Source organism: Denticeps clupeoides, chromosome 2 (genome assembly GCF_900700375.1).
Source record: "Denticeps clupeoides chromosome 2, fDenClu1.1, whole genome shotgun sequence".
Classification (NCBI taxonomy): domain Eukaryota; kingdom Metazoa; phylum Chordata; class Actinopteri; order Clupeiformes; family Denticipitidae; genus Denticeps; species Denticeps clupeoides.
Window position 1 is genome coordinate 37,761,224 of NC_041708.1, and position 18,740 is coordinate 37,779,963.

At 49.7% G+C, this 18,740-nt stretch overlaps 1 protein-coding gene and 1 long non-coding RNA gene across 2 annotated transcripts; both read left to right on the forward strand.

Annotated features, from left to right (window-relative positions):
* The first annotated feature begins 1,354 nt into the window (after window positions 1–1,354).
* LOC114784705 (uncharacterized) lies at window positions 1,355–3,981 on the forward strand. Its single transcript, XR_003748907.1, has 2 exons — window positions 1,355–1,442; window positions 3,520–3,981. It is a non-coding gene; the product is annotated as an uncharacterized LOC114784705 (long non-coding RNA).
* Window positions 3,982–11,826: 7,845 nt separating this feature from the next.
* On the forward strand, window positions 11,827–15,066 carry fzd8a (frizzled class receptor 8a). The gene has a single exon (XM_028966601.1). It carries the CDS (start codon window positions 12,116–12,118, stop codon window positions 13,856–13,858), a length of 1,743 nt encoding a protein of 580 aa, XP_028822434.1. The 5' UTR covers window positions 11,827–12,115; the 3' UTR covers window positions 13,859–15,066.
* The last annotated feature ends 3,674 nt before the right edge of the window (window positions 15,067–18,740 follow it).

The following is an 18,740-nucleotide window of genomic DNA, read 5'->3' on the forward strand; positions in this document are numbered from 1 at the left end:
CATGGGGAGATTGATATTGTATAGCCACGGGCCAAAAAAAAAGGGCTTAAAAACTCCCGGCTGAGAGTAGGTGAGAGAGAGAGAGGTGGAGAGTAGGTGAGAGAGAGAGAGAGAGAGAGAGAGAGAGCTACACTGTCACTGCAGGTTCGCCTTTTATCCTCAGACATGGCGGCGGGAGTCAAGCAGAGGCACGACGCGCAGCGGAGGACAAGAGGCGCCGCACATACCGATGGAGTCTGACTCCACACTCCCGACCCCGCAGGTGCCCCGCCCGCCCCCGGGAAGGTGCCGTTTGCACAGGGTAATTGGAACGGACCGGGCGCAGCCGGCGAAAATGCCACGGGGGAATGCGCTCCCAGCAAGCCCCCATTAGCAGGACAATGGGGCGGCCGCGCCGGCCATCACAGGAGACAATCGGGGGGCCATTCACACTAATCACTTGTGTACTTTTTTAGGCCAAATAATCATTAGCAGCTGCCAACAGACAAAGGAAGTGGTTTTCCGGAGTGGCGAGGAACTGGAGATTAGATTATAAAAATGTCTTCTCGCCGAAACTAAATACACATCCGTGTGTACGTCTGTTTCAATTAATAAACCCTCCAATCCGCACTGGTCACGCCCAGATGATACGTATTTCAAAAAGGAGGCCTTCGTGCATGCTGAATTAGTTCAATGTAAATGCTGCATGGAATAAGACAAACTTTTCATTATGTTCTAATTTGTTGGACTAATATACATTATCATTAAAATGATGTAAAATACAGGGATGTGTTTAATATAAAAACCACTGATGATGTATGAGGTTGGCGGAATTTTCTTTTATTTAAATCACTCTTGGTCCCCAGTTTGGGCATGGAAGTGGGTTATTGTGACTTGTTGGAGCCTCTTATTATACTCATTAGATAAAATTTGGCAATAAAAATGCTCATTAGCAGCAGCTCCGCGAGGCAGAAGAATAACACGCTGCTCTCATTCCATTCGTTTATCCGTTTATTTGCTTCTAATTATAGTAGCGGCTTCCTGACGCATCTGCCAAGAGGTCAGGGGTCAAACGCATCTCCAGAAAAAGTTTGGCATGTTGTGTCCATCCGACAAAACGGCCCGCTTCAGAGCGTAAGCAGCCGACTAGTAATTAGTTTTAAAAAGTGCAGTAATTAGTTAACCGTCACTAAGCTCCGCCTCTGCAACAACATTTACATTTATGATGTACATTATGATTGGACGGCCTTATCCTGTGCGCCGTACGGTCAGTGGTGACAGGGACGGTCAGGGTGAAGTGTCTCGGAAGTAAGTGGGGTTTGAACCTGGGACTTTGTGCTCCTCTGGTTCACAGGCGAGTGTCTTACCTGCCGCACACAGAGAAATGGAAGTACCACCGTGTACCTGTACGGGCACAGACGCTTGCACGCTTCTGAAGAACAACAATGGACCCGTCCTCGCAGGTACTTTTTCGTACCTTTTAGTCATCTGTACCAATTGTGTACCTGTCGTGACTGGAATTTAAAATGATATTTGCATATAAGTATGATGTAGTGGGAGCTGCAAAGGGAGTCGGGGGTTAAAGACCTTGCAGAAGGCTCCACAGACGTGGGGAGGCCGGGCTCGACCCGGCAACCTTCAACTCACAGGCACCGAGTCTTAGTCCACTGAGCTGTTCCTTTTGTCCATTGTTGTGTTATGCAGCTGCTGTGAAAAAAAAGGACTTTTACAAACATGAAGATCAGCCGCTTTTGGAAAATTTGGTCAGATCCACTAGTCATTCTGTCACTATTATGCAGCTGAAATCTAGCGATTTACCAGCATTTTTGCTGGTACGTTGGGTTAATCAGGATCATTTCCATGTGGTGCAGGTTCATGTTCCTTCATAGGCACAACGCGGCATCACAGAGGACCCGTCCGGAAAGGTTTAATATTGTGCCTTGTGTGGACGCTACTGTCACTGTTTATTAAGAGCGCCTGGATGTCGGTCCTCGTCGGGCACGACGACGATCGTCACCGGCTCGTGACATTTCCAGTAAATAAGCGTCACGCGACACACCGGTCACACGGCGCTCCCCCTCTCACGTCGCTCCTTAAACGTTCATTACACGCGTTTATTGGAATAATCCCAGCCCTCCATGACTGAGTTGATAACAAGATGAAGGCGGCCGTGCTGGTGGGAATAAACGGAGTAAATTAGATGGAACCGGGCCTTGCAGCTCGTATTATTAGATAAATAGGATTTTCAGCGTTGTGGCGGATTTTTCCCTCTCTTCCTCTCTTATTATATATATATATATATATATATATACATAATTTTTTAATTCTTAAAACTTCTTTCTTTTCTGATGACTACAGCGCTCATATTATTCTCCCCTCACCGCAGGGGGAAAGTTTCCAGTGTCTCGTGCGTGAATACATCCAAAAAAAAAAAGACAGGCTAATTACATGTCAATAATTCAATGCTTAATTTTAATGACCAGGAGAGCTTCTTTCTGCGCTGCTCCGCACGCCGGCTGCCGAAGTGATTAGCTGGGATGAAAGATAAAGCTTCGGGGAGAGAGAGAGCGAGAGAGAGAGAGAGGGAGAGAGAGAGGGAGAAGATAATGCTCTTCTTCTTCTTCTTCTTCTTTCCTGCCTCTCCTCCGTATTCCCAACCCTTTCTCCGAGGTGCTGAAAGGTCCCAGAGACGCCTGAATCTGCAGTTCTGAGCTCCTGAAAAAGTGGAGAAGGGCACGTACACGTGAAGCCGTGAGGTGCAGCATCTGCTAACGTGAGGCCTGTAACCAAGGTCTAGTTCACGGGGAAAATGACAAAAAAGGGGGCGAAGCCCTCAATTAAACTTGAAACAAAGGTTTTTTTTTTGTTGTTTTTTCTTCAAGTCGAGGGGGAGCCTCTCGGAAAAAGTGCAATTTCTCCACAAACACCCAAGTAGCAGGAAGTTTGGTTAAGAGCGGCGGAGGAGGGGCGGCGGTGGGGAGAGAGAAAGAAAGGCTTCTTTTTTCATACCTCGGCCCAATTTGTCCCTAATAAAGGCATCTCGGCATGCATTCCTCGTGTCCCCGACAATGGCCTTACTTCCTTTGGGCCTAATGGGGGCTCAGCCCCAGCCTTTGTCATCTGATTAACCGGCCCATTCAGGGCTCAGGCTGCTAATTGCATAGTCTGTATGGCTCCCCCGCTTTACAGTAAGTATAATGACACACAATCGCTGCCCAGCCCAGAAAACCTCCCGCCTGCCCCATCCCTAAGTGGCCTGGACTCGACAGACAGGCCAGGGTGGCATTTCTTAAAATGGATTTGTGCAGCTATTTTTTTTGTGCGTCCTATAATGAGCAAGCAGGCAGCATTTTGTGCAAAGGGCATGTGAGCGTAGAACAAACATCTAAATACGTTTGATCGCAGGTGATATTCAAATGACTCAAGAGGCTGAATTTCAGGCAAAATCTTCACGTTTGCTCATTTTGAGATTAATACACAGAATTCAATACACAGTGAAAAGAAAATTGCTGAATGAAAACCTTTATTTTTTCTTCGTAGGTATTAAATCTCAGTAAGGTTCAATACACAAATACAGAAATATACACAAATGTACACAATCACGGAAAGTACAGCGGCAGGCTGCGGCGCTGCGACGTTGGATGGAGGATTCAGAGGGTCAGGCTTTACAACAGCTGACCACACAAACACACACGTCCAGTCCACCGTCTCCACAATATGTGTATATATACCCACTCTACATATGTAAAATCTCACAAATATATCTTTTATGTATATACCGACATGTTTTCTATTTTTTTATTTTTTTCAACTCACATTCACTGTTTTATTTTTTCTATTCTAGCCATTTTTATTTGCTTAATTGTACAATTAACTTTTATACTACACAGTCGACATGGTGTCTGTACTATTGTCCTTTTCTCTTGTATCTTGTACTGTCCACATCCTGCCGTGACAATGTAAATTTCCCACTTGTGGGACTAATAAAGGATCATCATGTCTTATCTTGTCTTATCTTACAACACTAGCAATATCTTGCGGAGACATTAACTGGTGGAAAATTGTAAACAAAAAAAAAAGATAAAACCAGCGAAAAATGCTCAGCTTGAAAGACAAAGCATCACGTTCTGCTCAAGCAGCATCTTTGAGTTTTTAAAAAAACGAGACTAAATGAGACTGGCTGAGGAGGAGAGGTGAGTTATGCAAATATTAAGGACAATAGAAAAGGGGACAATGGTATCCAGATTACAGAGGGAAACATCTCCCACGACGCACAGAACAGGTTTCCAGGTTTTACACAACGCTGACACATCAGGCCGAAACCAGGGATCGTAACGTGCGGTGCAGCGTGGCGTCGAGTCCTTAAAACTAGAGTTCGGCCGACCTGACAAGTAGAGCTTTTTAAAAGCGGGAAAGGAAATGTCCGGGAGAAACATAATCGGCAGAGGCCAGCCTCCGTTTCACCTTCTGAGCATTTTTGCATCTTTCTCACGATAATTAAAATGTATCCCCTGACAACCGAGAAGAGGCCGAGAATTTCAAATGAAATGAACATTTCATTGGAACGTAATAAAAACTATTTTATAACATGCGAAACACGAATCGATCCAATCAAAATGAATTTACAAGCATCAGATCATACAAAAATGTATAGGTACTACAGACCGGAAGTTCGTGAGCGACCGTTTACCGTACGAGCTCGACTAAAATGATAGAAATTAAATTGAGCCGAGATTTACCGCTGTAGCGCGGTGTACCTGAACCACAACACATCAGTAAAGAACCCGCGCACCTGAACAGGCGGCTCCCGCAGGGCTGTCTGCCCTTTATCTGAGGTTCCAAGTGTCTGGGAGATGGGGACAGGGCCGCTAGGAAGTCCCATCTCTCCGGTTACCTTTTCACCGAAGAGTAAACATGATATACGCCCGACTGCAGCCAACATAATAAAATTCTTTCAAGCTGTACTATTTATATATACAGTACAGGCCAAACGTTTGGACACCTTCTCCTTCAATGTGTCTTCTTTATTTTCATGACCATTTACGTTGGTAGATTCTCACTGAAGGCATCAAAACTATGAATGAACACATGTGGAGTTCTGTACTTAACAAAAAGTGGAGACCTGACCTCCACAGTCACCGGACCTGAACCCAATCCAGATGGTTTGGGGTGAGCTGGACCAACAAGTGCTAAACACCTCTGGGAACTCCTTCAAGACTGTTGGAGAAGCATTTCAGGTGACGACCTCTTGAAGCTCATCGAGAGAGATGCAAAGCAGTAACCAGAGCAAAGAAACTAGAATATAAAACATGTTTTCACTCATTTCACCTTTTTTTTGTTAAGTACATAACCCCACATGTGTTCATTCATAGTTTTGATGTAAATGGTCATGAAAATAAAGAAAACACATAGAATGAGAAGGTGTGTCCAGACCTTTGGCCTGTACTGTATATGTATATATAGATACTGTACTATTTGTGTTTTTTCATGTCCAGGCTCCATGTTGCCAGATTTAAGCAAAGTTTTGGGTTTTTTTATTTGCTCCAAATGCATCATCGTGTTCCCGCCTTGTGATGTCAGGATCTAATGGGTCCGGTAGCAACATGCAACACACATTCACACACTCACATGAAAAAAATTAAGCATTTGTTGAAAGAACCCACTGTTCAGAGATGCAGATTAGCTTCATTTTATCCCCCCCGATAAAGAGACTTATCCCCAGCTTGGCACCAGGAGCGTTCAGTTTCAACTGCGGCAGCCATTTGTGGAATGTCGACTCAGGAGTCCTGGCGTGTTTACTCACCTGCTAACCGCTTCCTACTCCCGTCCGCCGAAAAAAAAACAACAGAAACCCTCACCATTCATCTCGGCCCGAAGTGCAGCAACAATGCGAGGGCTTGTACGCCGGCCTCCTGGCCCGCTCTTATCAGCCTGGGAGACTGGCTGAGAGCCTCTCTCCCTCAATGCCCTTTGTTTGGCTCTGACCCGCTCCTGATTTCCTACCCCGGCCTCGGCCTGGAGCCATTCCTGCCGGATCAGGACCGTCATCGGGTTACAGCTTCTCAAAGGCGGGGAGAAAGGGCCGGTTTGGGTGATCTGCGCCGATCGCATGTCTGTTGTGAGAGAAGGAACTTCCTGGCTTCACGCTGGACGTGCACCCATTCACTAACACAACTGGTCTTAATGGGGCGTGTTCACCGTCATCACATCACAACACCATCAGTCAACACAAATGACGCGTGAACTCGGTCAGAACGAGCAGACCAATTACAAGAAGGCAGACACGTTCCTGGAAACCTACAGGAGTCTTTTCGCCCTGGCTAACGCGAATAGCGGCGCGACTTTTCATCAGCCAGTTGATGAGTTCGCAACAGAAAACAGGAAGAGCAGCGGCCCTGGATGATCTAAGATGCCAGTTACGGATGGAGATACGGATGGAGCTTCAGTACTGCAGGTTATTCAAGATTCAAGATTGGTTTATTGTCAGTACGACAGTATACCCAGTAGACCGTGTATTGAAATAATGTTTCACACAAACCCCCATAGTGCAATCATAAAAATAATATACATGTATATGCATACTAAACTAAACTATACTAACTAAAACTTAAATACTGTACAGTATCTCTACAGGAGAAAAGTTTAACTTTTCTGTACAATGAACAGGTTGAACAGAACATAATTGGACAACATCATGTGGGACGCTTGGAAGTGGACATGTTGGATATTTCAAACAGGACACACAAGACAAGACAAACATGTGCAGAATGAGCAGAAATGTGCAAAATGAGTTGAGATGTGGAAGATCAGGTGCACAAGGCTGGAAGTGGTGGTAGCAGCCTAGTGGGTAAGACACTCGCCTGTGAACCAGAAGACCCGGGTTCAAATCCCACTTACTACCATTGTGTCCCTGAGCAAGACACTTAACCTTAAGTTGCTCCAGGGGGAGACTGTCCCTGTAACTACTGATTGTAAGTCGCTCTGGATAAGGGCGTCTGATAAATACTGTAAATGTAAATGTAAAATGGAAGTGTGTTGGTGTTGAGTTTATCGGTGTTTTGGTGATGGCGGTGCATTGAGAGCTCTGACTGCTCGGGGGAAGAAGCTCTTGTCTGGCAGTTACAGTTCTGATGCTGCGAAACCATCTGCCAGAAGGTAGGACGGAGGTGGTGCTAGTAGCCTGGTGGGTAACACACTCGCCTATGAACCAGAAGACCCGGGTTCAAACCCCACTTACTACCATTGTGTCCCTGAGCAAGACACTTAACCCTGAGTATCTCCAGGGGGGGACTGTCCCTTTAACTACTGATTGTAAGTCGCTCTGGATAAGGGCGTCTTGGTAAATGCCGTAAATGAGACGGTTCCGGTACGAGGTTATGCACAAAACATGGAACTGGAAGTGTCCCTTTAAGAACTTTGGTTACAGATTCAGATTCAACTTTCTTGACAGAGTCAATATTTAAAAGACTCTTTTGCATAACATGCAACAAAACATTAACTGGGAGTGCTGAGGAACTTTTGCCCAGCTTTACCTTTGGACCTTTGCATAGCTGTGAGGAAGTGATGCAAGGTAAATGCGGCCAGATTTTACAGGCCCTGGTGGAGCTCGGGGCCCGACGTAATCCCGCAGGCCGGTGAGGAGCGCTTCCGGCGGGGAATAATACCAGCTGATTAATGATGCGCCGACCACTGTGTAAGACCAGGTCCCGGCTGCAGGCGTGGCATGGGTCCTTCCCTCGCTCGGGCTTTTTTTTCAGCCACACGTCCTCCCGACCCGGCTTTTAATAATCAAAAGCAGGAGGAGTGAAACTTTTCCGAGCCGGTGAAGGAGGTGTGGATCTAATCTGCTGATAAAGGCCGTCGCCACAACGTGGCCTGATAAGGTCGACAACACCGAGTGAAAGTGAAGTGATTTTCATTGTGATACACTGCAGCACAGCACATAGTGACACGGTGAAACGTGTCCTCTGTATTTAACCGTCACCCTTGGTGAGCAGTGGGCACCATGACAGGCGCACGGGGAGCAGTGTGTGGGGACGGTGGCTCGGGATTCGAACCGGCAACCTTCCTTAACCGCCAGGCCAAGCACCGCACAGCATGGCCTGACGCCTCGCATTCAGTGTCGGCCATCTATCGCTTGGCAGGCCATGCGGTGGTCCCAGGTTCAAACCCCACTTACTACCATTGTGTCCCTGAGCAGGACACCTACTGACTGTAAGTTGCTCTGGACAATCAGGGGCAAATCACAGGGGTCTGACAGGGTCTGACGGGGTCCAACGGGGTCCGGCTCTTCCAATAAGACCAAGTAAAAGCAAGAAAAAAGGCATCAGAGACACTTGTGCTTTTGAATCTGTACAACCACATCGTGGGCCGTTTCACGGATGCATTTAGACTGGTGTTTTTTTTAACTGCCCTCTCACCACACACATGCTATTACCGCGTACTGCACATTATCATCACGATCATTATTATTATTACTTTGCCTTCATGAGCAGCGCACCTGAGCCAAACTGTGGCGGGCTGAAAGAGAAACAGCCACTTGGGCTCCACTTCTGACCGACTTGTTCGTGACTGGCTGGAGTCGGAGGCCCAGTGGGCAAAATGAAAATAGATGAAAAATCATCTGCGGGCAGGGAAAAAAAAAACACATGAGGTAAAGATCTGCTCTATTTCCAAATCGTACATGCATTTGGAGGACCATGAGACCTACGAAACGGTTCAAAAAACGATGGCACACCTTAAAACTTCATTACAACAATAATCACGAAAAAAGAAGAAAATAATGAATGAAATGAAGACAATGTGGCAAAAAAATCTTGAAGAAATTAACGAAATAAACACCATGTCTGTCTCAGACTCAAGAAAGAAAAATAAATTCCAAAATCCATGAGCCCCTCTGTGAGCGGACAGGAACTGGATGCTGGGAATCCAGGTTCGTCTCTGGAACAGGAGTCATAAAGCGGGTCAAACAACATGGACTGATTTCATTCATTTTTGTTGCTCCCTCTTACACACACACACACACACACACACACACACACACACACACACACACACACGTCCTTTTAAACAAAGTATTTGACAATGTTTTCGCAGAAGGTGTGTTTAGACTAAATAACCATGATGCAACAGATCATATCTGTTCTCTGTAAATACATTACATGCTTGGACATCTTCTCTCGTCTTCCTCTCCCCCCATGCGGAGCAGATGATGGACAGTGGAAATGACCGGCGAAAAAAAACAGGTACCCTGAGGCACCTCCACATTTCGCTAGGAGCAGGATTATGACCCGTTTATTCATGCCCCTAAAAAAGTGGAAGGAGAAGAGTGACAATTATTCACATTTACTCAAGCAGAAGAAAATAGATGCTTTGAGGGAACATCTGCATCGGAGCTGACCCATCTATCTTTCCTTGTCCCTCGATTCAAATCAGTTCCATTCCACTGTGTTTCATCCATCATCAGTAAAAAACATGCAGCCTGAGCCGCTGCACCCAACAAGGGTCACATGTGGCAATTGCGCAACAGCTGAGTTTATTGTTCTAGTGTTAATAATAAGTCAAGTAGAAAGCGTTTGACCAGAGGGACAGGGTGTATTCCAAACAGTTCACTTTCATTCCGTCCATTTAAACAAAGAGAAGGCCTTCAACATCATAAAAATGAATAGTAATAATTATTAAAGGTTTTAAAAATACTGCAGACCCAATAAATAAAATGAAACAGGCTTTCAGTCTTTCAGTCCATGCACAATGCCAAATGACCGGGGGGGCGGTCCTATCCTGTTTGGTGCACAAAATAGAATCTTGGAATCCTGGAATGACTGCGTGATAAAATATGAACAGGCATAGTGTTAAATATTGTCTTACTATATTTTTAATGTAAACTCTACACCTAAACCTACACCTACACTCACAAAATACGAACACCTGCTATTTCACTGGCCGTATGGGCGTGACAGAAAGTCCGCCTTCAGTAGAATTGGCCAGATATTGTTTTATCTGGTGTGCGGTTGTGCTACACGTTGATGTAAGAAAGTTTATTAAAAAACCTTGCATTTAAATTTACTCATCAAATTCTATACCACCATATATACTGTCTACCGTCTATGGTTAAATTTTATGCCGTATCTCACAGCCCTGGCGCATCTTTCTATTCCTTTCTTAGTGCGGCATGTGGAATGAGATGAACCGAATGGCACAATTACCTACATCGCCGGGGTGTGTGTATTACCTACATCGCCAGGGTGTGTGTATTACCTACATCGCCAGGGTGTGTGTATTACCTACATCGCCGGGGTATGTGTCTCCACCGCAGATGGCCGTGATTTTCCCCAGTCAAGACCGAAATGGCTTGAGCTGGGGGAGCAGTAACTGGCTGAAATTGGAGTGTGTGTGTGTGTGTGTGTGTGTGTGTGTGTGTGTGTGTGTGTAGATGAAGACTGCATTTCCTCACCCTGTCAGACCCCAGCATGGAATGAATGGAGGGGCCGGCCTTGTTTGTCAAGGTAATGAGCCGAAGGTGAGGTAACGCTCGGCGTGAACGCTCTGTCACCTCAGGGTACCCCGGGGGAGGCGGGGTCGGCAGGGGGGTGGGGGGGGCTCAGGGTGGTCTGATCTCGAGAGCAGCGCCAATTCTCAAAAATGATTAGCAGCCCGAGCCCAAAGCAAACAGACCCCAGTGGACTGAAGTGCGGTGGGAGGGGGAGTGGAGAGCCGTGAAGGGCCGGCCCGGACTTTTAAATACGGCCGCCAGCCTGCTAATTGGCTTACGGGGAAGAAGCCGTCCTCCTAGACGGACTGGAGGAAGCCTCATTACTGGACTTCTAGTTGGACCAGGCGCCACCAAAACAAGTTGACACTTTTGACCCTTGATTGGGACGGTTTGCCCTGGCCTGGTCCCACAAGTTCTCTAACGGTCAAAATGTGTTGTGTAACATACTTTTAACCGGCGTGCTCATCATTTCTCGGGAAGTTTGCTTCGCATTTATTTCCTGAAGAGGGAAACGTGCGTCTGGACATTCATGGCATTTTTGTTTTTTAATGGCGGGGTGATTTGGGACGCTGCTGGGGGAACAGATGCACTAATTCCATTTGTGGGCCCTTAGCGCAGGAATGCAGGGCCGATTTGTAACCCTATCCTGGCCGCCATGGGCTTATGGAGGTTGGGGTGCTGCTGCTAATGCAGGTCCCAGTGCTGGTGGGGGCTTGGGGTCCCCAGTCGGATGTGGCGGAGACTGCAGGATGGACACTTGTCCATTTCCAGAGGAAGAAGAAGAAGGGAAAAAAAAACGCTTTAAAGAGCTCGATGCACACGATTTATTAAAAAACAAGCAGTTTGACGCAGAAGTTGCTTCTTTGTCCGCATTTAATCTGCTGCAAACTGCGCGGCGAGTCCTGCGTAATTACGGGCGCTGCGTGACGCCCGTCCGGACATCAGCATCTCAATTACGGGACAAGCCGGACCCCCGGGGAGCCGCTGTCACACGCAAATGAACCCGCGCCGCGACTAATTACCCGCGAAAACGCGACATTTATTATTACACAAACACACACACACACACACACATATATATATATATATAGAGAGAGAGAGAGAGAGAGAGAGAGAGAGAGAGAGAGAGATTTTTATAGATATATTATTTAAAATACTAAAAGCCACACATCGCGCCTCGGAACAATGCTGCTGGACTCGACTGACTCGACGGAGGGAAATAAAAGACGCTGATTGGCGCGTCGCCGGCGGCCCGCCCCCGCCGAGCGTCGATTGGTCCGCGCCGGACGAGGCGGGGCCCCGCGCCTCCCGGTATAAAAGCGCGGGGGCGGCGCGCCGGGCGCCACGGACTTGTTATGGGAAGCGGCGCGGTGCGGCGCGGCATTTTCTCCCGCTCTCTGCTCCGAAGCCGCCTCGGCGTCCGCCGCCCTCGCCGCGCGTCTCTCCCGGACGCCGGAGGATTTACGCCGGGAAGCCGCAGCCGGCGCGGGGAGTCGCCGTCTCCGCCCTCAGCCATTTTGAAGTAGAATCGCCCGTCGGCCGCCGCCTCGCCGGGCACCAGCGGCGCGCCGCGATGGACTCGCCGCTCCGGTTCTGAGAGTCGCTCCGCGGCCTTTCACCCCGCCGGGACCGTATCCGTCGACCATGGCGCGCTGCATGCTGGGTACGTGCCTGCTCCTCGCCCTCGGCGTCTGGCGCGGCTCGGGGGGCGCGACCACCGCCAAGGAGATCACGTGTCAGGAGATCGCGGTGCCCCTGTGCAAGGGCATCGGCTACAACTACACCTACATGCCCAACCAGTTCAACCACGACACGCAGGACGAGGCGGGCCTGGAGGTGCACCAGTTCTGGCCGCTGGTGGAGATCCAGTGCTCGCCGGACCTCAAGTTCTTCCTGTGCAGCATGTACACCCCCATCTGCCTGGAGGACTACAAGAAGCCCCTGCCGCCGTGCCGGAGCGTGTGCGAGCGCGCCCGGGCCGGCTGCGCCCCGCTCATGCGCCAGTACGGCTTCCCCTGGCCGGACCGCATGCGCTGCGACCTCCTGCCGGTGCAGGGCACGCCGGACACGCTGTGCATGGACTACAACAGGACGGACCCGTCCACCACGCCGTCCCCGGTGCTGTCCAAGCCCACCGGCCGGCCCGGCCGGCCCCACAAGAAGCCGGGCCACAAGCACAGGCCCCCGGCGGTGGTGGCGGCGGCGTGCGAGCCGAGCTGCCAGTGCCGGGCGCCCATGGTGCCGGTGAGCAGCGAGCGCCACCCGCTCTACAACCGGGTGAAGACGGGCCTGACGCCCAACTGCGCCGTGCCGTGCCACGACCCGTACTTCAGCGCCGAGGAGCGCACCTTCACCGCCTTCTGGATCGGCCTGTGGTCGGTGCTGTGCTTCGTCTCCACCGCCGCCACCGTGGCCACCTTCCTCATCGACATGGAGCGCTTCAAGTACCCGGAGCGGCCCATCATCTTCCTCTCCGCCTGCTACCTGTTCGTGTCCAGCGGCTACATCGTGCGGCTGGTGGCGGGCCACGAGCGCGTGGCGTGCAGCCGCGAGCACGACGCCGAGGCGGCGCACATCCACTACGAGACCACCGGGCCGGCGCTGTGCACCGTCGTCTTCCTGCTCATCTACTTCTTCGGCATGGCCGGCTCCATCTGGTGGGTGATCCTGTCGCTCACCTGGTTCCTGGCGGCCGGCATGAAGTGGGGCAACGAGGCCATCGCCGGCTACTCGCAGTACTTCCACCTGGCGGCGTGGCTCATCCCCAGCATGAAGTCCATCGCGGTGCTGGCGCTCAGCTCGGTGGACGGCGACCCGGTGGCCGGGATCTGCTACGTGGGCAACCAGAGCCTGGACAACCTGCGCGGCTTCGTGCTGGCGCCGCTGGTCATCTACCTGTTCATCGGCACCATGTTCCTGCTGGCCGGCTTCGTCTCGCTCTTCCGCATCCGCAGCGTCATCAAGCAGGGCGGCACCAAGACCGACAAGCTGGAGAAGCTGATGATCCGCATCGGCGTCTTCACCGTGCTCTACACCGTGCCCGCCACCGTCATCGTGGCGTGCTACTTCTACGAGCAGCACCACCGCCAGGCCTGGGAGGTCAGCCACAACTGCGGCTGCCTGCCGGAGCGCGGGCCGCGCCGGCCGGACTACGCCGTCTTCATGCTCAAGTACTTCATGTGCCTCCTGGCGGGCATCACGTCCGGCGTCTGGATCTGGTCGGGCAAGACGCTGGAGTCGTGGCGGACGTTCTGCACGCGCTGCTGCTGGGGCAGCAAGGGCGCCGGCGGCTCCACGTACAGCGACGTCAGCACGGGCCTGACGTGGCGCTCCGGCACGGCCAGCTCGGTGTCCTGCCCCAAGCAGATGCCGCTGTCGCAGGTGTGACCTTTACAAGCGTCCCCAGACGGTGACCGGGCGCCCGGCGCGCGTTACGTACGGCACCGGCGCACGGGCGGAGCTTCGGACCTTTACAAGCGTCCCCAGACGGTGACCAGGCGCCCGGCGCGCGTTACGTGCGGCACCGACGCACGGGCGGAGCTTCGGACCTTTACAAGCGTCCCCAGACGGTGACCAGGCGCCCGGCGCGCGTTACGTACGCCACCGACGCACGGGCGGAGCTTCGGACCTTTACAAGCGTCCCCGGACGGTGACCCGGCGCGCGCTACGTACGCCACCGACGCACGGGCGGAGCTTCGGACCTTTACAAGCGTCCCCAGATGGTGACCAGGCGCCCGGCACGCGATACGTACGGCACCAATGCACACACGGGCGGAGCTTCGGACCTTTACATGGTGACCAGGCGCCCGGCACGCGTTACATACGGCACCGACATACGGGCGGAGCTTCGGACCTAGAAAACCGTCCCCAGACGCCAACTAGATGCCTGGCGTGCGTTATGTACGGCACCAACGCGTGGGTGGAGCTTCGGACCTTTACTACCGTCCTCAAAAGCTGACCAGACGCGTTTCGTACGGCACCAACGCACGCACGGCCGGAGCTTCGGACCTTTACAAGCGTGACCAGGCGCCCGGCGTGCGTTACATACGGCACCGACACACGGGCGGAGCTTCGGACCTATACTACTGTCCTCAAAAGCCGACTAGACGCGTTTCGTACGGCACCAGCGCACGCATGGGTGGAGCTTTGGACCTTTTCAACCGTCCCCAGATGCCAACCAGACACCCGGCATGCGTTTCGTACGGCACCGACGCGTGGGCGGAGCTTCAGACCTTTACCACCGTCCCTAGACGCCGACTAGCGCCCGGCATGCGTTTCATACGGCACCAACGCACGCACGGGTGGAGCTTCAGACCTTTTACCACCGTCCCCAAACGCCGGCCAGGCGCCCTGCGTGCGTTACGTACGGCACCGACGCGTGGGCGGAGCTTCGGACCTTTTACCACCGTCCCCACACGCCGACTAGACGCCCGGCGTCCGTTTTTTTAAACCAGCCTTAACGTTCGAGTCCTTGTGCCCAGACGTCATACGGGTCGTTTTTTAAACGTGTATTTATACGATGTTTTCTGTACAGACTGTAAATTGTGTATAAAGATAAAAAGAAGATTTTTAAGTAAAAAACTATTGTAAATTTGTACAAATGTAGATGTCCCTTTAAGAACGATGACAAAAAAAAAAAGATGCCGACGTTGCTTTTATTTTGTCAATAAAAAGTATTTGGACTACGTGGCCCCGTGTGTGCGGTGACGAGGGGCCGGTTCCGGCGGGCCGGGGCGGGGCCTTCTGTGGGCCCCCTCGTAATTAGAGGCGCTGAGCGTCTTCGCTGTGGCCCGCTACGCGGTCTTCGGTGAAAGGGGGCCGCCTGAATGGGCTTTAAGTACAGGGGCCCGGGCCCTTTTCATCTGGGCAAACTTTGATCTCCCCATTTTCGGGGGCGGAGTGAAGACGATAAGAACCGCAGAGCAGGTCGCGCCGTGCCTTCCGACTGGCGGACATTGTGCTTTGGTGGCGGTGAAATTAGAGGGCCCCAGACGCCGAATGGGACGTGCTGAATGGGGGGACGTTCCACACCGTCAGCCACGCTTGAATACTTTGAAACAAAATTGTCCAACTTCAAAGTGGGACGGGTGAGGAAGGGTGGGCGGTAAACATGAGAAACCGCGTTCCTTCTTCAGCCGCGGAGGTGTTCGTTTTACGAAGATGGACGATGCATCGTAACGAAGAGCTGATTAATTGCTCTCCCACGTGTTTAAAGGACGGGCGCCTGAAAAACCTTTTGTCTTCGCCCATCACTGTGGTGGCGTCGCCATCTAGCGGCAGCTGGGGTGTACTACACCACCGAACTCGCGGGGCGTCCACACGCCGCTCACTCGCAGATTCACTCCAGGGGCAACGGGGCCCGGGGCCGGTGTGTAAACTCCACCCACAGCATTTATCAGACCAATCAGCAGTGACCGGGTGACGCTCGGGGTTAAGTGTCTTGTTCAGGGACACTATGGTTTCTGGTTTACGGGCAAGTGTCTTACCCGCTAGGCTACTGCCCCCGATCTGATGATAAGGCCACACCCTCGTGAAGTGAAGTGATAGTGTGTCATCACTTGTGATTGTGATACACAGCAGCACAGCATACGGTAGGGTGGTAGTAGCCTGGTGGGTAACACACTCGCCTATGAACCAGAAGACCCAGGTTCAAACCACACTTACTACCATCGTGTCCCTGAGCAAGACACTTAACCCTGAGTGTCTCCAGGGGGGGACTGTCCCTGTAACTACTGATTGTAAGTCGCTCTGTATAAGGGCTTCTGGTAAATGCCGTAAATGTAAAAATGTAAATGGTGCACACAGTGAAATGTGTCCTCTGCATTTAACCCATCACCCTGGGTGAGCAGTCATGAACAAGCTGCAGTACAGAAGTGAGGCCTTTGTTCGAGATTGGCGTGCATTGTGGCTTCCTTTCATCTCTTTTATATCTAGCCACCTGGTTGGAACCGCACCTACGCTCACTGGCCACAGGTCAGGAAGAGACCTTAAGAGAGGAACTTAGTTGTTAAAATAAATGTGAATCGCACACGAAATGCAAGGAAATAAAAAAAGGCACAGACCTAGAATTCGTGATGCGTTTTACTTTTGAAACCTTCTTTATCTTAACATGCACGACCATGAGCAGGACACTCAAGAGTAGAGTTTAGTCAGTCATGCCTACAGGTTCTTCCCCTTTTTCATGAAACTTCATTTAAGTTCGTCTTCAAGGTAATAATTTCACACCAACAGAAAGTGCTGGGTGGGGATTAAGGGCAGATTAAGGAAAACGGAACCCTGTAGAACCCCACTTGACAGCCCAGAAGTGGTCAGAATGAAGTGAGAAGTACTGCAGACGTGCAATATGCTGTGGTTTGGGGTTTGTTTTGTGTCACATGGTCAAAAGCTAGACGACACACAATGAGACGCTGGCCCAGAGGACGAAGAAACCTCCGACCTTCACACTCATTATAACCCAGATGGAGAAACATGGCTGCACTTTTCATCCTCCTGCTCACAGTGTTTGTTCACAGTGAGTCATATGACCGCTAGGAGAGGAAAGTCCATCACCATCCCATGTCTCTGAAATCTAGTTAATGCTCTAATATGACGCATGTTGAGAAAGTGGGCAACTGGATGGGAGACACAGGAAAGAGAAATAATTACGCGGTTAAACAAGGGGAAATAACGTTTAGTTTCGTCATTTTAGTATACTTTTTATTTTGTAAACCGTATTTAGTCTTGATTTTATTCGTCAACGATTTTAGATGATATAATTCATTAATGACTTATGTTGCGGCAAAAAGGTTTGTTGATGAAGATAACATCTGGGGCAGTGGTGGCCTAGCGGTTAAGGAAGCGGCCCTGTAATCAGAAGGTTGCCGGTTCAAATCCTGATCCACCAAGGTGCCACTGAGCAAAGCACCTAATGTTATATTCATGTCCGCATAGCATTTTTACATGCTGATTTTATCAATTACAGTTAGTAGACAAGCCTTGCCATGGTGGTCATTTCACTGGCCATTTTGGACATGATTTTTTTTCTTTCACTCGCTAATACAATGTTAACCTACCTCAATGTGGAAGGTGAGTTTATCTAGGGCAGTTTTAGGTTGGTTGGTTGGTTGGTTGGTTTATATTGGTTTTAGGCAGACACAGCACGCATTTAAAACTAAATTAATATTTCAACCTTTCGGAAAGTTTATACGTTTGATAAAGATTTGGCCATGGGTGCGAAATTGGCGCTGAAGAATCTCAGTCCATCCTGTCGTGTTGCAGAAATGCAGGACTGCTGTTAAACTTAATTTCACAGTTACAGATGACATCAGACATGGCGTGACTGGTGAAAGCCTATCACAAAAAACGTCAGAGTAATGAGACCCTGGAAAGAAATATAATGAAGTAAAAAGTACGATATTTGTCTTTCAAAGGAAAGTGAAGGGAAAGTAATACATTTCCCCCATAATAAAGACAATAAACCAATAAACCCATCTTGAATCTTCAATCTAGGAGCCAAGATATAAATCATGAATTTAAAGATAATGTAAAAACAGAGAGCAGGATTTATTGCTCTCTCACTACCCGTACCCACTTGGTCCCGTTACTCATTGTCATGGCTGCCAGACTCAAACATGGGACACAGGATCTGAAACAATTTTCATATCAGCGTCTGTCACTTGAGGAGAAGGGTGCTAGCTAGAAGGGTGCGGGGTGGAGCTGTTAATTCTGAAGAAGAAAACGTCTCATCTTCACTTGTTATTTCCTTTTGGTAGAGCTCAGAGTGCATGCTAAGCGTGAAGATCTCTACAGACTCTCCACTCTCGGCCCAGAGCTCTCAATACACAGTCAGAAGGTGCTAAACCAAAACTGAAATATCAAACAAAATAGCTTCATCAATCTTGACAGACACCCACCATGAAGTCTTTTTATTCTGATTACAATTATTAAAATTAACATGCAGAGCTGGATTCCGTCTCGTTTTCGACTGTATCCATGTTTATCCATAATTCTGATTCTGGGAAATTGCAACATCGTGCAGAATTCATGGGACTGCAAAAAGGCGGCCAAAAGGTTTTTATTTATTTATTTATTTATTGGGTGTTCTGATTTGACATCTGAAAAATGAGCAATAAAAACAATAAGGAACTTTCATGAATGTTGATTCAAATCAACAGCGGGTTCATACGAAATATCTTTATTAATTCACAAAGAATATATGTTTTTATGAATGAAAATGAATGAAAATCTGTTTTATGTGTATCCCACAGTTGAACCGTAACAGGGATACAAC